General features: G+C 51.9%; 3 protein-coding genes across 5 annotated transcripts in view; 2 read left to right on the top strand and 1 right to left on the bottom strand.

Moving 5' to 3' along the window:
- The first annotated feature begins 6,561 nt into the window (after positions 1–6,561).
- Positions 6,562–10,331, top strand: GCHFR (GTP cyclohydrolase I feedback regulator). Its single transcript, XM_055435938.2, has 3 exons — positions 6,562–6,722; positions 8,447–8,541; positions 9,787–10,331. Exons 1-3 carry the CDS (start codon positions 6,687–6,689, stop codon positions 9,908–9,910), a joined length of 255 nt encoding a protein of 84 aa, XP_055291913.1. The 5' UTR covers positions 6,562–6,686; the 3' UTR covers positions 9,911–10,331.
- Positions 10,332–10,461: 130 nt separating this feature from the next.
- The window catches only part of DNAJC17 (DnaJ heat shock protein family (Hsp40) member C17), a 29,532-nt gene continuing 20,072 nt past the window's right edge, over positions 10,462–19,921 (bottom strand). The window contains exons 5-12 of one of the 2 annotated variants that reach the window (XR_008687232.2): positions 18,618–18,703; positions 18,282–18,378; positions 17,673–17,716; positions 17,132–17,209; positions 16,252–16,332; positions 15,992–16,113; positions 15,659–15,769; positions 10,462–10,657 (exon numbers count right to left, since the gene is read on the bottom strand). Coding sequence is in view for 1 of the 2 variants with exons in the window: in XM_055435936.2 (XP_055291911.2) it covers positions 10,535–10,657; positions 15,659–15,769; positions 16,252–16,332; positions 17,132–17,209; positions 17,673–17,716; positions 18,282–18,378; positions 18,618–18,703 (620 nt within the window). In the remaining variant the exon portion in view is untranslated. The remainder of the gene's footprint in view (positions 10,658–15,658; positions 15,770–15,991; positions 16,114–16,251; positions 16,333–17,131; positions 17,210–17,672; positions 17,717–18,281; positions 18,379–18,617; positions 18,704–19,921) is intronic. The other variant, XM_055435936.2, reaches the window with a different exon arrangement.
- On the top strand, positions 10,657–19,603 carry C9H15orf62 (chromosome 9 C15orf62 homolog). 2 transcript variants are annotated; one of them, XM_055435937.2, is made up of 3 exons: positions 10,657–13,488; positions 15,843–15,935; positions 16,528–19,603. In XM_055435937.2, the coding sequence occupies exons 1-2, from the start codon at positions 12,975–12,977 to the stop codon at positions 15,908–15,910; spliced, it is 582 nt and encodes a 193-aa protein (XP_055291912.1). In that variant the 5' UTR covers positions 10,657–12,974; the 3' UTR covers positions 15,911–15,935; positions 16,528–19,603. The 2 variants fall into 2 exon arrangements, with proteins under 2 accessions (XP_055291912.1, XP_088695919.1); XM_088839793.1 differs by lacking the exons at positions 15,843–15,935; positions 16,528–19,603 and adding an exon at positions 14,388–14,700.

The raw sequence follows: 19,921 nt of genomic DNA, 5'->3' as shown, positions 1-19,921 counted from the left end.
GATTTCAGCCCAATTTGTTTACGTATTTTTACTCAAATCATTCACTAAGCTCAACACAGTAGTGCCTTTGGCAATTCAAGTTAAAACAGATAAGTTGTTGGTTATCCACAACAGGCCCTGAGTCCCCAGGGCCAGCTTCTGCCAGTTGACATCTGAAAAACTTACACTGTAGATGCACACCCCATCATTTGAAAAAAAATCTTAAACCTTAAATTGCCGTAACATTAAACAGGGACAGGCTTATAAAAACTTTTTAATATCCAGAATGAAAATTAAATTCATTAAATTCATTCCTCTAATGATAACATTTTAAATGTTTGTATGAGGCTGAAACTAGGGTTGATCTCTGATTGCTTAAATTGGTTGATAGCATTTCAGATTTTGTTTTAATCTTTTTTTCTACCACCTGTGACCTGTACTTTTATAAATTTTACTCCTGTGATTTTATGCAACTTGTAGTTTTAGAAACTAAAAAGTAGAGAATCACCTGCAGTCCAGTTGTCAGGACTCTGTGCTTCCACTGCTGGGGGCTCAGGTTCTACCCTTGGACGGGGAACTAAGATCCCACAAGCCCTTCAGTATAGGTCAAAAATTAATTACTTAAAAAGCAGACAACACATAGGGACTTCCCTGGTGGTCCAGTGATTAAGAATCTGCCTTCCAGTGCAGGAGACATAGATTCTGTCCCTGGCCAGGGAACATCTTAAGATCCCACATGCCTTCGGGGCAACTAAGCCTGCACACCAAAACTACAGAGCCCATGCATCTTAAGGAAAGATTCCCAGTTAAGACAAGATACAGCCAAAAATAATAAATAAATATTTGAAAAAAATTAGAGACAAGATTTTTTATGGATTATGGTTCTAATTTTGTCAGCATTTCTTAAAAGTTAAATTTTAGTTTAATGGGAGTCAAAATATCTAAACCAGTCCTCCCAAATCCTTGACTAGATATTATATTTATTTACTTTTTAATTGTGATATATTTTACACATATAGCAGTACATTTGGGACTTCCTTAAGTGGGCCAGTGGTTAAGAATCTGCCTGCCAGTGCAGGAGGCATGGGTTCAATTCCTGGTCCAGGAAGATTTCACATTCTGCAGAGCAGCCAAGCCCTGTGCAGCAACTACTGAGCCCGCACTAGAGAACAGCTCCTGCTCACCACAACTAGCCAAAGCCCTCACAAAGCAATGAAGACCCAGAGCAGCCAAAACTAAATAAAATTAATAATTTTTTTAAAAATTCCAGAGGCTATGGTGAAGGCCTTTAAATAAAAAACTTCACCAATATCTGCTACTGATTTTTTTTTCCAGCTACTCATTTTTAAGGATTCAGTTTCATTAGTATTAGTACCTCTTGAGATACACTAAGAGATTAAGTATGTTGTCTTGGTAGTGAGAAAGGAATGCTTTTAATATCTTTTCCATGTTTTTCCTCATTTTTCTGAAATAAGAATGTATTTCTTTTGTAATAAAAAAACTTAGTATTTTTACTTTGGAGGGAATAAAAACCTGTTTAATTAACTAATTCCTTAGTGGAATTAATCTTTTCTTTCTTTGCCTTTGAGGTTTGGTTACCTCTATTACAGTTGGTTCCATAAATATTTGCTTTCTAGACTCTCTACCCACTGGACTGCTTACTCTTCCAGGATGGAGTTCATGCCTGATCCATTCCCTATGCCTAGCACAGCTCTAATGCAAAGACCATCCATAAAAGCTGCCTGGAGGAAGGAAGGAAATAAGGAATGACCAATATCCAGCCCCTGCCACATTGATAATGCTTTTGTTACCAAACCAGATTTGTTTGCCCAAAGCATGGCAAGTCAAATGCTAAGACACAGAGGTTTGCAGCAGAAAAAGAATTCATTAACAAGGCAGCCAAGCCAGGAGACAGGAGAACAAATCTTAGATCCGCCTCTCTGAAGGCTTGAGACATAAAGAAGCAGGGTGGAGGACTTACCTTCCAATGCTGGGGACATGGATTTAATCATTGGTCGGTGAACTAAGATTCCACATGCCAGGGAGCAACTAAGCCCCTCTAATTACAACTGGAGAATCCCACCTGCCACAACAAGAGCTAGCATAGCCAAAGTTAAAAAATAAAAAATAAAAGAAACAGGGTGATCTTAGGCATGAGGGAAGGTGATTATAGACAGGAAAAGATAAAGTAAATGGTGTTCTGTGTGGCCATATCTGGGTTATACGCTTCTTCATGGGATGTATGTTAAAAAATGCGTGCGCTTAGCATGATCTGATGGTGGAGTTTTGACCCTCTTATGTCAAAAGGCTGTTCACTGGACACCTGTGTGGGCCCAGTTTTAGGGTCAGTGGACCCAACCAGGCTTAGCCAGCTTGAACAGAACATTAACTGATTCCAAGTTCCTAAGAAACAACTTGAGCTCCCGTTGCTATAGCAACCCACACTTCAAAGGTGTTATCTGTAGGGGTGGTTAAGGAGTCTTGTGATATATTACCCAGGCTGTATGATGCTTGAAGGATATGAAATTAAAGAGAGAGAGAGAAGAAAAAACACACAAATTAAAGCTAGCTTTAAAAAAAAAGCTAGTTTAATCAGTGAAGGGAGTTTACAAACAGAGGGGGTTTTTAACAAGCTGTTTCTTATCTATTGTTCTGTAAAACAAGGTAATAATTTGCTAGTCATAAGCCTCTGTTAACCCTGTGGACACAGGTTGATTTTCATAATGAAAAGCTGAGTTGTAGAAGAACAATTTCTCCTCCTTTTATAGGGGAGGAAGATCTGCCAGATAAACTGATTGTGGCAAGAGGTGAAGCCAGACGGGAAAACCAAGTAGGGGCATTCATTTCCTCCTGGATATTAAAGATGTTGTCTGGTGTGCATGCCTCTGCCAGGGCAGTCAGCAGTGGGGTAGGTGATTCTGAATGGAGCACTCTATCTTATGCTGCATCTTCAGACCAGTTTTGCAAATTTAATAAAGCCCTGGCAGTCTGAAATAGGCACTATCCTCCTGCCTCCTCCCCACCCCTCCACAGTCCAGCCTGAGAGAGTAGAGCACACCCCAAACCCCTGTCCTGATCTCTGCCCAGAACATGAGAGCCTGATGTACCTGGCTCTTTCAAGAGAGGTGATACATGCCTTGGGATGGTGGCCTTACCTCTAAGACACTTGACATTTAAAAAAGATTGTTCTTACAAAATATTTAATGGCTACAAAATAATACTTATAATATATGTACAAAAACTGAGTACATTTATAATCCTCTGCACCCACATCCTAGTGTAAGAAGGAGAACATCACTTTTGTCTTTTAAGAACCCTGCATTTCTGTCTCTGCTCCATCCCTTTCTCTTCTCTCAGAGTTGTAACCACTACCCTGAATATTACATTTATCATTTCCTTCAAATTGTTTAATTTTGCATGTTTGTGAGATATAGGTAAATAGAATTAGTCTGTATTTTTCCCAATATTTGCTTTTTTATTCATTTTTATTGCTATAGTTTCCATTGTATGAATCAAGCAAAAACTTGCTCTGCTTCAGATGGCAATTAAGACTGTTTCCAGTTTTTTGCTAATTACTAACAGTGCTGTTTGACTGTGTGGATCACAATAAACTGTGGAAAATTCTGAAAGAGATGGGAATACCAGACCACCTGACCTGCCTTTTGAGAAACCTGTATGCAGGTCAGGAAGCAACAGTTAGAACTGGACATGGAATAACAGACTGGTTCCAAATAGGAAAAGGAGTACGTCAAGGTTGTATATTGTCACCCTGCTTATTTAACTTATATGCAGAGTACATCATGAGGAACACTGGGCTGGAAGAAGCACAAGCTGGAATCAAGATTGCTGGGAGAAATATCAATAACCTCAGATATGCAGATGACACCACCCTTATGGCAGATAGTGAAGAGGAACTCAAAAACCTCTTGATGAAAGTGAAAGAGGAGAGTGAAAAGGTTGGCTTGAAGCTCAACATTCAGAAAACAAAGATCATGGCATCTGGTCCCATCACTTCATGGGAAATAGATGGGGAAACAGTGGAAGCAGTGTCAGACTTTATTTTTTGGGGCTCCAAAATCACTGCGGATGCTGATTGCAGCCAGGAAATTAAAAGACGCTTACTCCTTGGAAGGAACGTTATGACCAACCTAGACAGCATATTAAAAAGCAGAGACATTACTTTGCCAACAAAGGTCTGTCTAGTCAAGGCTATGGTTTTTCCTGTGGTCATGTATGGATGTGAGAGTTGGACTGTGAAGAAAGCTGATCGCCGAAGAATTGATGCTTTTGAACTGTGGTGCTGGAGAAGACTCTTGAGAGTCCCGTGGACTGCAAGGAGATCCAACCAGTCCATTCTCAAGGAGATCAGTCCTGGGTGTTCATTGGAAGGACTGATGCTAATGCTGAAACTCCAATACTTTGGCCACCTCATGCAAAGAGTTGACTCACTGGAAAAGACTCTGATGCTGGGAGGGATTGGGGTGGGAGGAGAAGGGGCCGACAGAGAATGAGATGGCTGGATGACATCACCTACTCGATGGACATGAGTTTGAGTGAACTCCGGGAGTTGGTGATGGACAGGGAGGCCTGGTGTGCTGTGATTCATAGGGTCACAAAGAGTCAGACACAACTGAGCGACTGAACAGTGCTGTTATGAATATTCTTTTTTAATATTCTTGATGCAGTCAATGAGTTTTCCCAGGTTTATCGACAAGAGGTTGGTGGGTCACAGTAATGAACATCTTAAGCTTTACTGGATGATGCCAAATTGTTTTCCAAGGTGATTGTATCTATCATAACAATTTGTAATCCCAACAGTAATGTTTCATGTTTCAACTGTTAGACATCCGCACCAATACATGATGCTTACACATTCTGATTTTTTTTCAAATCTGTAAAGCATTATCTCATTGTGGTTTAATATGTATTTCTGAATTTTTAATGATATTGAACATCATGTTTTATGTTTATTGCCTATTTCCACTGTCTCTTTTGAAAAGTGCCTAATCGAGTCATTTGCCCATTTTTCTTCTTTTTCTTCCTAATTTGTAAGATTTCTTTATATATCCTGGGCATTAATTTTTAGTTTAACAAGTTCTTTGTTAAGCATAAATACGTCTTATCTCTCCAGCTAAACTTCTAGTCCTGGAGGTAGAGAATAGTGAAAGAGAGTACAGAGAAATAGATCACCAGGAAGGATCCTTTAGGGTTGTTGTTTAGTTGCTAAGTTGTGTCTGACTCTTTTGTGACCCCACGGGTGTGTCCCGCCAGGTTCTTCTCTCCATGGGATTTCCCAGGAAAGAATACTGGAGTGGGTTGCCATTTCCTTCTCCAGGGGAAATTCTCAACCCAGGGGTTGAATCCGAGCCTCCTGCATTGGCAGGCAGATTCCTTACCACTTCTCTGAGCTATCAGGGAAGCTCCTTCTTTAGGGTTGCTGCTGCTGCTGCTAAGTCACTTCAGTCGTGTCCGACTCTGTGTGACCCCATAGACGGAAGCCCACCAGTCTCCCCTGTCCCTGGGATTCTCCAGGCAAGAACACTGGAGTGGGTTGCCATTTTATCCTTGTGTTTCTCTCCTCATCGGTCAAAGTGCTGGAGGTACAGAGAGAGCCCTGTAAGTGCCCTTCTATGAAGTGAAGATTTTTCAACAGCCTGGGAGGGAAGGTTACAGGCTGCCTTTGTTTTGCTTTTCTTTTTTTAAAAACCAATCACAACAAGGCAGATGTCACAGCAAAGCAGATGAAGAATGCTGTCAGATTTTGATGCATCCAGATGAGGGCGTGAACTCGTGGAGGTGAACTCGCCGCTGTCTTTGGTGGGTGGTTCGGGGAAGTTTCTTTTGTCCCAGGTGTTGCCTTGTGGTCTCCTGCACGTGTGCCGTGTCTCTCCAGCTTCACGGAAAGCTCTCTGAACTGCCAGATTCCGTTGGTATCAGTCTCTCTAGGCCTGGCATTCAGCGAAGTGCTCAGTTCTCTTACATACTTACCTACAAGGCCACAGAAATGCAAGGTTCCGCCGCTGTACTAGGAACTAGAGTCGCGGAGGCAGGAATGCGCAGTGCACCGGGGGGTCTCCTGCCTGTCTTCCGTGCGTTTAAGGAATCTCCGGAGAACGTGTCTTGGGTCGGGAAGTAGGGACCCGATAAACGTTTTAAAGGAGTCTTTGGGTGATGTGGACAGGAGCTTGGGAGACCTCAGTGGGGTCGCCCTTTGCTCCCTGTTGGGCTTCACAGGGGCAGGGACGGGGAGCGGGACTTTGGAACCTGTTACTGGAGATGTTGCAGTAAATGGGTGCAAGGTCAACACGCGCGCTGGGCGCCACGGCCCAACGCAGCCAGCAGAGCTCGGGGGCCGCTCCCATCTCCGGCGCGCCGGTGCGGGAGCGATTCCCCCACTACCCAACAGAGGTCCCTCCACGCCGCCGGACGACCCTCGGAAGCGGCGGGTGACAACACAGGGTCCCAGTGAGCGGCCCCAGGGCTGGGGGCGGGTCTCGAATCACCGAGCTCCGGGCGCGTCAAGGGCGCCCGCTCCTGATTGGCCGGTCGAGGGGCTTACGGACCAGGCGCTCAGGGATTGGCGCAACCCGAGGCCAGAGTCGGAGTAACTGGGCTCTAGGCTGCCGGTCGCAGTCCCGGAGCTGAGGGGCTGGCGTCGGCGCCCGACCCAAAGTCCAGGGAAGGAGCCTGGCCGGGACGCGCGCACCATGCCCTACCTGCTCATCAGCACCCAGATACGCATGGTGAGTACCCGCTGCCCGTCCCTGGGAGTTGGCGTTGGGCCCCGGGCTGGGGGACGCTGCCGGCCGCACCTTGGCGCCTCCCTCCCGGGCGACGCCTCCCGGTGCCCGGACGCGGAAGCCGCCTGGGACACGCCCCCCGCGGGCGGCGAGGAGGGAGGTTGGAACTCGGACCCTGCCTGGATCCAGGGACTAGGGAGCTCCGGCGGCCGGGCCCCTCCAGCGCCCGGGAAGGGGGGCTACGTGCGTGAGTCCCCGCCACCCAGGAATTCCGGGCGCCTGCGGCTCGGGTCCTACCTGCCTGCGGGAGGTCGAAGCCTCTGAGAGGGAACCAGAAAGTCCTGCTCTCACAAGTGCAGCAACCACTGCCCTACACAGAGCCGCTCCGCCAGGCAGTGAGGGGTGGGAGGAGTGGACTAACCTAAGGAAGAGAGGTTTGAAAAAGAAAAGGATGTGCTACCACACTGAGAGCCCTGTGCCAAGTGGCCCAACTACAGCTACGAGCTGCGCCCTTAGGCACTTCCAGGAAGAGCTCTTCTGAAACCTTAGAAAAGAAAGAGAAGAAAGAACCCAGAGACGTCCAGGAGGGTTAGAGGTGTGAGAACATCCATTCAACAGTCAAGCCACTCCCCTTTCCCTGGGCACAGTTTCCTCTGCAAAAAGAAGGTGCTGACTGCTCAGAATATGACTGGGTCCCCAACCTGGGCAGCAGGATGCTCGTCCACCCCTTACCTCTCCAGTGTTCCGGTGATCCATCAGGAGGTACACGGTTCCCTAGAGATGCAGGAAATAGCAGATGAGCTCTCCACTGGATGGGAGAAATCTTGGCAGTGGTTTAAGAGCCAGTCAGCTGTGCAGATGGTAAAATGTAGATTCCTGTGTCCCTTCCCAGATCTCCAGAAGCACTCTGTAAGCCTGGAGTTTGGGAATTCAGTGCTCCGGAAGCAATTTTTTAAACTAGCAGTTTCATTAGTATATGATACATATAACCACAGAATTCACCAATTTAAAGTGTACAGTTCAACGGCAGTGGGTTTTGGTTTGTTTTGGCTTATTCAGAATTGTTCAACCATCACCATAAGCAATTTTAGAACATGTAGAACAATTTTCGTCACCTTAAATAGAAACCCTATGCCCAAACCCTGAACCTTAGCAGTCACTCATTTCCCCTGGGCCCCTCAGCCCTAGGTAGCCACTCACCTACTTTTCATCATAATATGTGGTCTTTGGCCTCTTTCACTTATATGATGTTTTCAAGGTTCATCCGTATTGTAGCGTGCATCAGTACTCATCCCTGTTTATTGTCAAATAAAATTCCACTGAAAGGCTGTATCACATTTCATTTATCCGCTCATCAGGTGACAAACGTTTTGGTTGTTTCTACTTTTTGGCTACTATGAACAATGCTACTGTGTGTGCAAGTTTTTATGTGGACATACATTTGCATTTCTCTGTTCTCTGGGTGATTCTGATACTAGATACATGCAGTGGTGCCTGGCATGAAGGTGCCAGTGTTGGGCACTGCCTGGTCCAGCCTAGAAGGGCCAAGGAGGCCCCACATTGCTCAATCTGATGACTGATGGACTCCACCCCTTCCCAGCTTGTGTTTAGCCCCCAAGATTCCTTCCCTCTCCCTCCAGCCTTTAACTGAAGTGGGTTCAGATACAGGCTAACTGCACACCTCAACCTGGCAGACAGCCAAGCAGACTCTGTGGCTTACCTTGCAGGAGGTGGGCCCCACCATGGTGGGTGATGAGCACTCAGATCCAGAACTGATGCAGCATCTGGGGGCCTCAAAAAGAAGTGTCCTGGGAAACAACTTGTAAGTAGTAGCATTCCTAAGACTCTTCTCCCCGCCAGCCCCGAGGCCTGTCTTTGTTCCATTTACACAAGACAATGCCCTTGCCCAGCCTCAGGACCCCTCTGCCTGCATCCTGGGGATCTGTCCTCTGTAGGGTGGGTCCCATCTGCTGCCTCACCACAACCCCCCAGGCTTGCTCTGAGAGCTTTTCCATTGGCCCTCCCTTCACAAGGGAGCCCCTGGACAAAGTACCAGGACAGAGTCCAGTCCCCTGAGTTTAGACTTCTGCAAGTAGACTGCTTCTTCCCTTACCCTTTCATCTCTAAGCTGAATCCCATCAAGGCCAAGACAGGCACAGAGAAAGGCTGTGGCTTGAAGAGCTGAATGAGTAACAAAGCTCAGCCCTAGGAACAGGATATCTGTGTCCTGCTTCCAGTTCAGCTGCTGCCTGGGGACTTAACCACTTCCCTCGGCATCCTTCACCCCATCTCCAAGTCTAAACAGTGATCATTACTTCCTCTTATGCCCCTCATTCCTTCCTACCCAGTGGACAGGGAGAACCCTGTCCACACAGGCTGGAACTCCTAAAAAAGGTCACCAGAGTATACCCCAGTTAAAAGAAGGGAGAGAGGAGGTGAGCTGGCCCTAGCCCCTTGGTCAGGGTTGGAGGGCAGAAGCCAACCCCATCCCTTTGCATGAGGCTTTTGTCTCTGAGATGCCCAGCCTGGGGCTTGAGCTCTTTATCTGTCTGATGGCCCTTCAGAATCAATTAATCCTAAAAGAAGAGAAACCAAGCATTCTCCATCCTAGGGGGCAGCACCCACAGCCAGGAGCTCTTGAAGGCCAACCTTATTGCTCCAGGACTGCAGGACAGTCAGGCAAGAGGACAGAGGCCTGAGGGATGGGCCTGGGGAAAGGAGGCTGCTCCCTCCAAATTGGCAGTGACCCAGGGCATGTGGACTATTTTCAGATGAATAGGGGTGTTACTATCTGGATGACATCAGAAAAGCTGCTTTACTCCTCTTGATTTTCTTTCTTATAAATAAAATGGGAATAACAGTACCTCTCTTAGGTTGTTGAGAGGAATAAATGAGATGATGCAAAGAGCTAAGCAGCTGACAGGGCAGGGAACACTTGCAGAAGGCAACCTGCAAACAGCAGTCCTGTTAGGAGTACTTGTGACCAGGCCAAGTCTGGAGCAGATACTAGGTTTGCACACGGGGCTGTGCTGTGTACCCTCTCATGCCACTCTCCTTCTCTTCGCAGCTGTGAGTACTACGTGAATGACCCTCCTCGAATAGTCCTGGACAAGCTGGAGCGCAGGGGCTTCCGTGTGCTGAGCATGACAGGGGTGGGCCAGACGCTGGTGTGGTGCCTGCACAAGGAGTGACCCTCCCACACTGAGAAGTGCCAGTCACCCCTTCTTTGGAGTGGCTGCCATGGGCCCCGACCCCAAGACCCTGCCTTGCTCACCACCCTGCCCCTTCTTCCCAAATCATCCTTCTCCTTGGCCCAGCACCACTGGGCAGTGAATGGCCTTTTCTGAAACCTGTCTCAGAAAATGTGGAAGGGTCGGGCCCCTGGCCCTGGTGCCCTCAGCTGCCCCTCTAGCTTCTGGCCTGGCCCTGGATGAGGCCCTGTTGTGTCAAAAACTGAGGGGCTGATAAGCCAGGCTGCCCCTGGCAGGGAGCTGAGTGCCCCTGTGGAGCATGGCTCCAGGACTGGGTGGGTGGGGCCTGCGTAGCTAGTCCAAGCCAATAAAGGGCTGTGATGAGAGGTTGCTCCTCTCCTCTGCTGGCCACTGACTCTGACCAAGTGGAGTGCCTCCCTGGGGTCTGCTCACTTCCTGGGAGGGAAAGCCAAGCCTGGGAAGAGCCCAGAAACCAGGGCCACGCTTGGGTAGGCCCACACCCTATATCTATGTATGCAATAGAGGTAGACTCTTAAAAAACAGAAAGTTTATTGGTGATGTTTAAGAAAAGGGCTGTGGGAGGGGAGGGCTGGAGGCAGGAGGTTACGTGGGCTGCCCCGCCTGGTCCTCCTGCTGCATCTGGGCGATCAGCTGCTGCCGCTCAGCTGCCTGGCGCATGCGCATCATCACGAGGCTCTCGTAGTCCCTCTCGGACACCACCGAGCCCTGGGGACAGAGGGAGACAGGGAGGGATCGGGGTGGCAGGGCAGTGTCCCACAGATTCCAGACTTGGAGGACAGGGCCTAGGCAGAGCCGCCACCAACGGTCAAGGAGGGAGGCTGCCCGGGAAAGGAAGGACCCTGGAACATCCTGCAATCCCAAGTCACCCATATTCCCTCACAGCAAGCAGGCCTTTGGCCCCAGGCCAGCTGCTCGGCTGCCTCCCTTCAGCCCATCAAGCAGCTGTCACCCCACCGCACCTCCCCCTTTCCCAGGCCCTTCACATCTGCAGTCAGCTCAGTGAATCACTTGCTCAGACTCGGGCCAGGCCCTCATCTCCCTTCATGTCTTCCACCCCACAGTTTCTGCTTTTCACAAGTTCCCAGGGAAGAGGGCTTGTTGAAGGTGCAGAAATAGACCGGCTCTGCCAGGAGGAGGTGAGAGCACTGCCCCCTCCCAGCTGCCCACCCTTCCTGTGGTCTGGCTCCTGCTCAGGACACAGAGGGAGCCCCACCCTAGGAGGAGAGGGAAACAAGAGGCCAGCCTGCCTCCTAAAAATACACACCAGGGCTCCCGGAGGGCAGGGCCCTGGCTTCTTCTTTTATGATCTTGCCAGCACAGGGTGAGGGATTAAAGAGTGCAGTATTTTAATAATCAAAAGAATAATAAACAACCACCTCAGCAGGCCAAGGCTGTGGGCTGGAGAGGCGAGCCCCGAGCCACTGACCTCATGCCCTGATAAGGTCTGCAGTGGGTCTTAGATCCACTTCCTCCCTCCGTGCAGCTGAAGCTGCGTGAATATGGGTGAAGCCCACCAGAGGTGGCACAGAAGCGAGCCAGGCCAGAGGGGGCTGCAGAGCAGAGAGCTTTTCGTAGTACCCCAAGCTGGTGCACCTTCGCGGTACAAGCCAGGAAGAAAGTTTGGTGGTCAATGACCCAGGGAATTAGAAGGGAGTGGCTGAGGTTAAGATGCTAGGCCCTGGCCAACTGGTTTGGAGTCGGGGATGTACGGAACCAGGAAGTGTTACTCAGCCCAGATCCCCCTGTTCCTCCCAACAACCCCACGCCGCCTCCTCTCTCCCAAGCTGGAGCAACTTCAAGGAGAGTTGCCCTCCCTGCCAGGCCCACCTCTTAGGCTTGGCCCAGCCCCTTCCCCAGAGCCCCGTCCCCAGATGAGGTCCACACAGCCTGACAGGAAGGTAGGACCCTGGCCCTCAACTGTCCTTTCCTGCCCTGAGGCCATCTGGGTAAATCAAGGAAGGGTGAGGAAACAGTAGCCAGGTTTGATGTCAGGCCAAGGGGAGGTCAGTTCTCCCTTCCCCAAGGTAATGCTGCTCTGCTGAGAAAACCTGAAGTCACCCTTGGCACGCCCCTGGGAGGAGCCAGCGCTTTACAGGTGCAGGGCTGCTCACCCTTAACACACCCTCTGCCTCTTTCCTCCTCCCCATCCCTGCGGGTTCTGCTAATGACGGCCTGTCACTGGGCCCCAGGTCTGAGTCACCCACACCAGTGACAGGCCCCTTCCTTCCCCAACAGTCATTCCACACTCCTGTCTTTCAATTAACTCCCACCTCTAAGTTCCTCACTCCAGACACACAGGAGCTGGAGAGCCAGGCAGGGCCCAGCGCACTGCGGCTGTGGAGGAAGAAGAGGCAGCGTGGTGACACACAGAGCAGGGCTGCCCCCGGACAATCCCCAGAGGAATCCTGAGCTCCCGGTGCCCCAGGGTGTTGGCCGCGCAGCCCGAACCCCAGCCTGCAGATGCTGCAATTACCTCAGAGCGTGAAACGCGACTTCCCACCTGACTGAGTCAACTGAAGACAACAAAACATCTCCACCGCCACACGCGGTCACAAACAGCCAAGCCACTAATCACAGTCTGGGAGCTCCCAGCGGAGAGGCCGGTCCCCTGTCGGGGCCAGGGAGAAGCCAGCTGAGCCGGGGAGAAGCCGGGCCCAGGGGAAGACAGTGCAGCTCTCATCTACCGCAGCGGCCCGAACTCCAGCTCCGTAAGTGCCGTTTCCTCCTCCTGGGGTTTTTCCACTACCCTGCCGAGTAACCGGGCCACTCCTGCCCCTCTGGGAAACTCCTATCGCCAGGCACTGCCAGCTCTCGGCTCTCCTAGACTGCCCTGCAAGCCCTCTCATCACCCAGGATGCTCGCCCATGCTCCGTGCTGAGCAGAAACCCGGAGGCCTCTGCTTCTGCCCGCGAGGGCTGCCTGACTCTCGCTGTTCACTGCTCCAGCGGGACCCGATGGTCCCCAGCTCCCCTTGACCGGGCTTCTGAGGTACCAGGCTGGTCTGTGGGCTCCCCAGGGCCCCATGGAGACCTGGCGCAGAGGGTCCTTTCGCAGCCCCTCCTTCTTCAAGCGGCTGAGCCTGGGGCGGCCGCGGAGACTCCGGCGGCAGGGCAGCGTGCTCAGCCAGGCCAGCACGGCTGGGGGGGACCATGAAGAGTACAGCAACCGAGAGGTCATCCGGGAGCTGCGGGGGAGACCAGATGGCCGGCGCCTGCCACTGTGGGGGGACGAGCAGCCGCGGGCCACCCTGCTGGCCCCGCCTAAACCCCCGCGTCTCCACCGGGAAAGTTTCAGCTGCCCCAACATCCTAGAGGCCCCCTCCGCAGAGTACACTGCCGCCTACTCTGCCACCCTGCCCTCCGCGCTCTCCGTGGCAGACACCCTCCACCGATCCTCCGACGAGGACCTTACGGGCACGCCCCCCTTCCAGAGGACACCTGCTCCGGACCTCAGCGATCCCTTCTTCTCCTTCAAAGTGGACCTGGGGATTTCACTTCTTGAGGAAGTTTTGCAGATGCTGAGAGAGCAATTTCCCAGTGAGCTCAGCTTCTAAATGGGGGGAGGATGGGCAGAGGTGGGGTGACTGAACAAGGTGGGAGCCTGGGGACCCAGAGAAGGAGGGGACGGTCAAGGATTAAGTTAGGGATAGAAATCCAGGTCCCTGCCTGCCCCCTGGGGTCCTGAACAGTTCTCTGAGTCACCCCAGGGTGGAGGGACAGAGGTACAGAGGCAAGCCAGAAATGTGAGGGGGGCACCTGCTGGCAGGAGCCCTGAAGACAGCTAGCTAGGCTGGGAAGGGAGGCCACGCCTGCAACCACAGAGGCCTGGGTGGCGGCAGAGGGACGGCAGCTTCAGGGGCAAGTCTGGGAGTGGAGAATACAGACTGGGCTCAAAGATGGGTGTGCTGTGCCAGCTCCTACATGTGGCTGCTTAAAGTCACACTAATTAAAACCAAATACAATAAGAAATTCATCCCAGTCACACTAGCCACATTTCAAGTGCTCAGCAGCCACATATGACTAAGGGTTACCACAATGAACAGCAAACAGTGAACGTTAACGTCACTGGAGAAAGTTCTATTGGGCCACACAGGCCTAGACCATAGCCTGGTGGGGGGAAGGGAAGCAGATGGGACCTGCCAGGGAAGGGAGGGGCTTGCGGGGTAGGAAGAGTGAGGCCGGCAGAGATACAGAGTATAACTCAGGAAAAAGTCCAAAGAAATCACTAGCAGGAAAGGGGGGCGTGAGAGACTCAAAATGCCAACACAGCTGCCCGGAGCACTCCCTGGAACCCAAGAAAGGAACTCGAGGGGATGTCAGGCACAGACAGCTTCTGAAGAGAGGCTCTGGGGAATTCTCAGAAATATTAGTGATGGGAGCCCTGGGGAAATTCTACGATATATAGTGCAGTTTCCCCTCCTTCCTGCACCCATGAGAATATGGGAGGTCTGATCAGGGGAGGAACACAAAGCTCAAGGCTGTTACAGTGAAGAGGCACAGCTGGTCTCCAGAATCCCCACCAGGGCCGAGGAGCTTTGCTCAAAGCCTCTGATGATGCAGGTTGCGGCGCTACCCTGACCCCTGGCCAGAAGACCTGGAGCCGAAGCCTGGCTGGCGGCATGTGGTTCTGACACACACTGCCTCCACGATGCAAGCCTTACGGCTTCCCCCTTTCTACTCTTGTGTGCATGTGCCGAGCGGAAAGCTCCCCTGTGGGTGCAGATGATAAATAAAGTTCTTTATCACACAGCCTATGGAGTGTAATCTGGGGCTGTGAAATGCTGGGACTTAACAGGGGTGAGGGGGGAGAGAAACAGTCTCTAAAGAAGAGTCCCAGGTCGGGCTCAGAGCAGTTCCTTTTCCTCCTCTGTCCAGGGTCTGGGACACCCTCCAGAGAGCAACCCATCCTCACGGGTGAAGGCCATGTCAGACAGCAGGGGGACATGCCAGAGGCAGTGGGAGCAGAGCCCATGCTGACCTCTTGAGAGGCACTCTTCCCCACAGAGGGACTGGAACATATCAGCCTGAGGCACAGACCCCCAGACGCTTCAGAGAAGGGAGAGCTTGTGTCCCACCAAAGTGGGGGCAGCTGTGTCCTGGGCCAGGAATGTGTATATACATGTGTATGGGGGGGAAGTGAACACAAGCCTTCGTGGGGCCGTGGGGACTAAGAGCTGGTATGTGGCGTGTGTCAGCTCAAGTCTGTGCTTCCCCTCAAGAGTCGGGCACCAGGTAGCACCTCAGTGTTGGCAGGGTAGCCAGTATTATTTCTAAAGAGGAGATGTTGCCTCTTGACAGTAGGTCCCTGTCTGGGACAGCCACAGACACACCTGGAAGGAAGTTGGGGAAGGAGGCAGCCACCCTCCTCACCAGCCATTCCCTGAAGCGCCGGGTCATCTCAGCACCAAGTGCTTCACAGAGCAACCAAGCGAGCCACAGGCCAGGGCAACACCTTTGGATGATGATGAGAGCTCCCAAGGGAGACCAGAACGCAGAAAGTAAGGTCTAAGAGTAGTGGGTAGGGTAAGCCAGCCTGGAAAGAGGCAGCAAGGAATCACAGTCCTCCTGCTTGGGTGGGCAGACCTGCCAATCTCTCCGAAGTCCCGATGACTGGGGTTTGTGTGGAAAGGGTCCTGAGAAGAGCCCAAATAGGAAGAAGCACCCCGAAGCTTGAGTAGGCCCAGGAGGGTGAGGCCCAGCTCCTTACCTGGGACAGTCCTGGGTGGTTGTGGCCCATCATGCTCTGGGGCCGTCCCTCCAACCAGGAAATCTTCAGAGGGTTATCGACCAGGCCCACTTCATTCTGGACAGCCAGCTCCTGTCAAATACAACAGCCAGTCCCAGTCCCATCATTCTAGTCAGCTACATAGTGGCTCTCTCTACCCCTACAGAAAGAACCAGAACCAGCACTCTCATCCTCCAAGCAAAGTGGAGCAGCCTTCATGCGATGGTGTGCTGAAGCTCTGACCCTCCTCATGGGAAATGTGAGTCTTCTGACCGGGCCGTGGGGGAGGGGAGAAGGCTCTGTGAGGGTCCCAACCTGGAGGCACACTGGCTTCCAGGGGAAGGTGAGGGGTGTGGAGCCAGGCAGTAGGAAATGACACCATCCCTGGAACATTCTCCCATCCATTCCTTCACTCTCTGTGTCTCCTCTCCCAGGACCTGTGGGCCAAGGGGAAATCTTGGCTCTGAGCCGGCCCAAGGAGTGGGGATGCCTAAGCTCAGAGGGCCCACAGAATTGAGTTCCTCCCCTGGAATGGCAGGGCTGCTGTGGCCCCCAAAGCCCCATAGGGCACTCACCGCAGCCTTGACGGTTGCAAACTCTACCACAGCGGTGCCTGCCTTCTTACTGGAAAGTACCAGGTTGAGCACCTCTCCATACTGTGAAGATAAGGGGTCCCGGTTAGCATGGCGCAGCCTTCAGGACGGCCCAGCTCACACTGGAGTAAGCCTAGGCTGCCCAGAGGCAACCAAGTCATTTTGGGTTGGGGATAACCTCTTGTTGCTAGGTTCCCAGAGAGGGGATATCAGAGATGGGAAAGAAAGGTTTTTGTGTGGTGGTGTTTTTTTTTCTAGGAATGCAGGAGACAGCACAGGAGAGCTGGGCAGACGTGGGGATTCGGACCAGCAGACACACAGCTGCCTCCATGATTGAGGGAGATGGAGAAGACGGAGCTTTAGTGCCAGGCACCTACCTCCTCTCTCCCCATATGCCCAGCCAAGCCCCTTACTTCTAAGGATGACAACGGCTAGATCTGGCTGGAGGAGGCACATGGCACTCGTGTGAGTGACTGGAGGGCCATGGCTCGAGTAGAAGTCTTTAGTCTATCCTATGGTCTGTGGCTTCCCTGGTAGCTGAGTGGTAAAAAATCCGCCTGCAACGCAGGAGCCACAGGAGACAAGGGTGCAATCCCTGGGTGGGGAAGATTCCCTGGAGGAGGGCAAGGCAACCCACTCCAGTATTCTCGCCTAGAAAATCCCCACAGACAGAGAAGACTGGCAGGCTACAGTAAATAGGGTCGCAAAGAGAACCAACTGAAATGACTTAGCACACAGTTTATGGCACAGAGTAAAAAAAAGGCAAGTAGAGATGTGAAGGAAGGTTAGGCCTGGAGATCCTGAGGTTTGGGCTGACGTGGGGACTGAGAAGATAGGTAAGAGGGAAGTCAGCAGAGCAGACCTTCTGAAAAAGCCGCAGGAGGACATCTCTGGAATAGCCGCCTTGTGACTCAGCTTCCTTCTTGCTCTTCCACTTGAGCTGAAAAGACAGCAGTGGGGGCCACCATTAAACACTGACTTCTCAATAGGACCAGACCCTGCACCTGAGCTTTACAAACTGAGCAGACACCCCTCTGGTCTTCAAGGCAGTGGTAATCTAGGGAGCACCCCCCCAAAAATGCATTCCCCTTGAAAACTGGACAGGCAGGAGGCCTGCTCAGCCACAGTCTCAGGGCTCTTATAGAGCCTACAAGATGCTCTCCTTCAAGGGGCCTCAGGGAGGGCTGACCTGCAGCCTTCAGGGCTAAGAGCACCCTTTCACGGCCAGCTCTGATGGGTCACCCTGACGCCCAGGCCATGGGAAGATGGAAGGATGGCATGTGGGCAGTGGTGTGGCTCCCAGAGATCCAGTGTCCCCACCACAAGCCCCGGTGTCCCCAGAAGCATCTGTTCTTGCTGAGAGCAGGCAGTGTGAGGTGGCCTGTGGACCCTGCAGGGCTCACCTTTAGCTTGGGGGTTTCTTTGTTTTCAGAATTTTCTGCCATTCCTAAAAAAATTTAGGAAAATTAGCAAGGTAGAATGTAATGGAGAGGTTCCCCCAGGGGAGACACAGTCTAGGGCCACAAGGACCTAGAAAAGATCACTCCTGTCCAAGGGCAGTACTTGCCCCACCCTGCTGTGGAGCCTGGTAGGGCAAGTAGAAACAATCCCACCCTCACCCCTAGGAGCCACCACCTTAGGGTAGCAGCCCAGCTGCCTACTGGAGGTCATGATCAGCACTCTGCCAGCAAGGGGCTGTGAATACCTTCTGCAGGCAAGAGACAGAGGTACAGACCTGACAGTTCTACTGAAACAAAGTGTCCCAGAGCCTTCCCTGCCCTGCCCTGGTGATCTGCTCCAAAAACAGAGCCAACATAAATGGGGCCAGGAGATCTCAGGCAGAGTGAAAGCCAATAAGCCCCAGAGAACTATAAGAAAGGTGGCGTGTGTCCAAGTAGGGTACCCGGAGGGTTCCAGCAGGTAGAAGCTTCCAGATCAACTTCACTGAGCAGCCAGTGTAGCCACTGTGAACCACCTCAAGTGGGAGGCCAGTGTGGGGGCCGGACGCTCACCTCTCAACCTCTGCTCCTGTTCCTGACGCATCTGCTCCCGGATCAGCCTCTGCTGTTCCTCCAGCTGCCGGGAACCCTCTTCTCGCAGGCGTTCGATCTGCAGAGCGGGGGTTGGGGAGGGTGACAATTCTGTGCAGATCCAATTCCAGGTTGGCTCACCTTGCAAAGGTCCCTGGGACGTTCCACCTGCAAGCTAGGCTCAGCAACCTGCGGGTGGGATAGACGACCCATATCCCACAGGGGAAGGTGGGAAGGGCACGCCCACCCCAGCCACAGCAGCCTCTAGTTCCACCGGCCTCTTCCTCTTGCGGATGGTCGCAGGGCCTGGACGCTCACCTCCTGCTCTAGCGTCCTGGCGCTCCCGCTTTCCTCCTCCTCCTCGCTGCCGAGGGCCTGGGCCTGCCGCTCCCGGGCCTCCAGGTCTAGGCACAAGGGTTGAGTGACCCAATGTCTGGTCTAAGCAGTTTCCACGTGGCCCCAGCCCACCTGGCTCTGGCTGCTACCCCAAAGTCTCAAGCAGCATGAGCCCATCCAGTAATTCTGCCCCCTCCCTCCATAACGATGCGCTCCCAGATTAATTTCCATTGAGAACAGTTGTCACAAGGAGGAGTACAGGCTCCAGCTGAGTGACTGGGGTCTGGAAGAGTTCCAGCAGCTCCCACTGACCAAGCTGGTTCTCTGAACAGTGAGCAAGGTGTGGGAGGGTGCTGACGTCAGCAGCCCAGGGCCATGGGTCAGGGCTGAGGCCTCTGTTCCCGCGGCCTGGTGCCACAGCCTGCGACCTCGCCTCGGCTGCGATGCTCTCTCCCACCACAGTTTCCACTGTCGCCTGTACCTGCCCCTCAACTCCCATTTACCAAACCTCACTGCAGACCCAGCTACAGGGACAGCAGCCTCCGTGCAAGGACGTCACCCCAGGGCCTGGAGCCCTTCCCACCTTCCAAGAGAAACCTGCCTGTGGCTCTGGCCCAGGCCAGCTGCTGTGGCAAATGCCTCTCTCAGGTCTGGGACTTGCTGCTTTCTTTTCTGTTCACTTTACTTACCTAAACTCCAGGTTTGTTTGTTTTTGATGGAGGTACTGGGATGGTAAATGTACATAATAAAAATATGGAAGTGAAACAGGCAAGATGAAGGGGAGAGACATTGAGTGAAGAATGCCTGAACCAATCTTGTGGGGGTAATGAAAATGTTCTAAAATTGATTTAGAGTCGTAGAGGCACCATTTGTTAAATTTACTAAAAATCACTGAGTTGTTTACTTGAAATGGGTGGACAATAGGATATACAAAATAATGTCGATAAAGCTGTTTTTCAAAAGGCGAATGTCTGGCTCTCTTTGGATCCTTTTGAGGGGATTTCAGAGTGAGAGCTCTGTGCAGAACTCGAACAAATGAAACAGATAAATGACAGCATGGCCAACAAGGACACTGATTGTACTCATGCTGCGTGGGTTCAAATCCTGGTTCCAGCAAGTTCTTATCTTTTTGATGCCGTAGCCTCTTTTGTTTATAAAACTAGGTTTCGTAACACCCAGCTCTTTGGATAGCCGTGATAATTAAAGGAGGCAGTAAAACATCTGTCACAATGCTTAGCTAACAGCACACCTAGTCATTGCTATTATTCCCAAGACTGTCCTTCAGG

The sequence above is a fragment of the Moschus berezovskii genome, chromosome 9, assembly GCF_049115385.1.
Source record: "Moschus berezovskii isolate FMDL1 chromosome 9, NW_MosBer_1.0, whole genome shotgun sequence".
In the NCBI taxonomy this organism is placed as follows: domain Eukaryota; kingdom Metazoa; phylum Chordata; class Mammalia; order Artiodactyla; family Moschidae; genus Moschus; species Moschus berezovskii.
This window is presented reverse-complemented; position numbering and strand designations above follow the sequence as displayed.

Bases quoted from the DNA above. Each gene is read 5' to 3' on its own strand.
- C9H15orf62 (XM_088839793.1), top strand. From the start codon at position 12,975: ATGGAGACCTGGCGCAGAGGGTCCTTTCGCAGCCCCTCCTTCTTCAAG. The intron at 13,489-14,387 runs GTGAGCTCAGCT...TGCACCCATGAG, and splicing joins GCTGAGAGAGCAATTTCCCA to AATATGGGAGGTCTGATCAG.
- GCHFR (XM_055435938.2), top strand. From the start codon at position 6,687: ATGCCCTACCTGCTCATCAGCACCCAGATACGCATG. The intron at 6,723-8,446 runs GTGAGTACCCGC...CTTACCTTGCAG, and splicing joins TCAGCACCCAGATACGCATG to GAGGTGGGCCCCACCATGGT. The intron at 8,542-9,786 runs GTAAGTAGTAGC...TTCTCTTCGCAG, and splicing joins AGTGTCCTGGGAAACAACTT to CTGTGAGTACTACGTGAATG.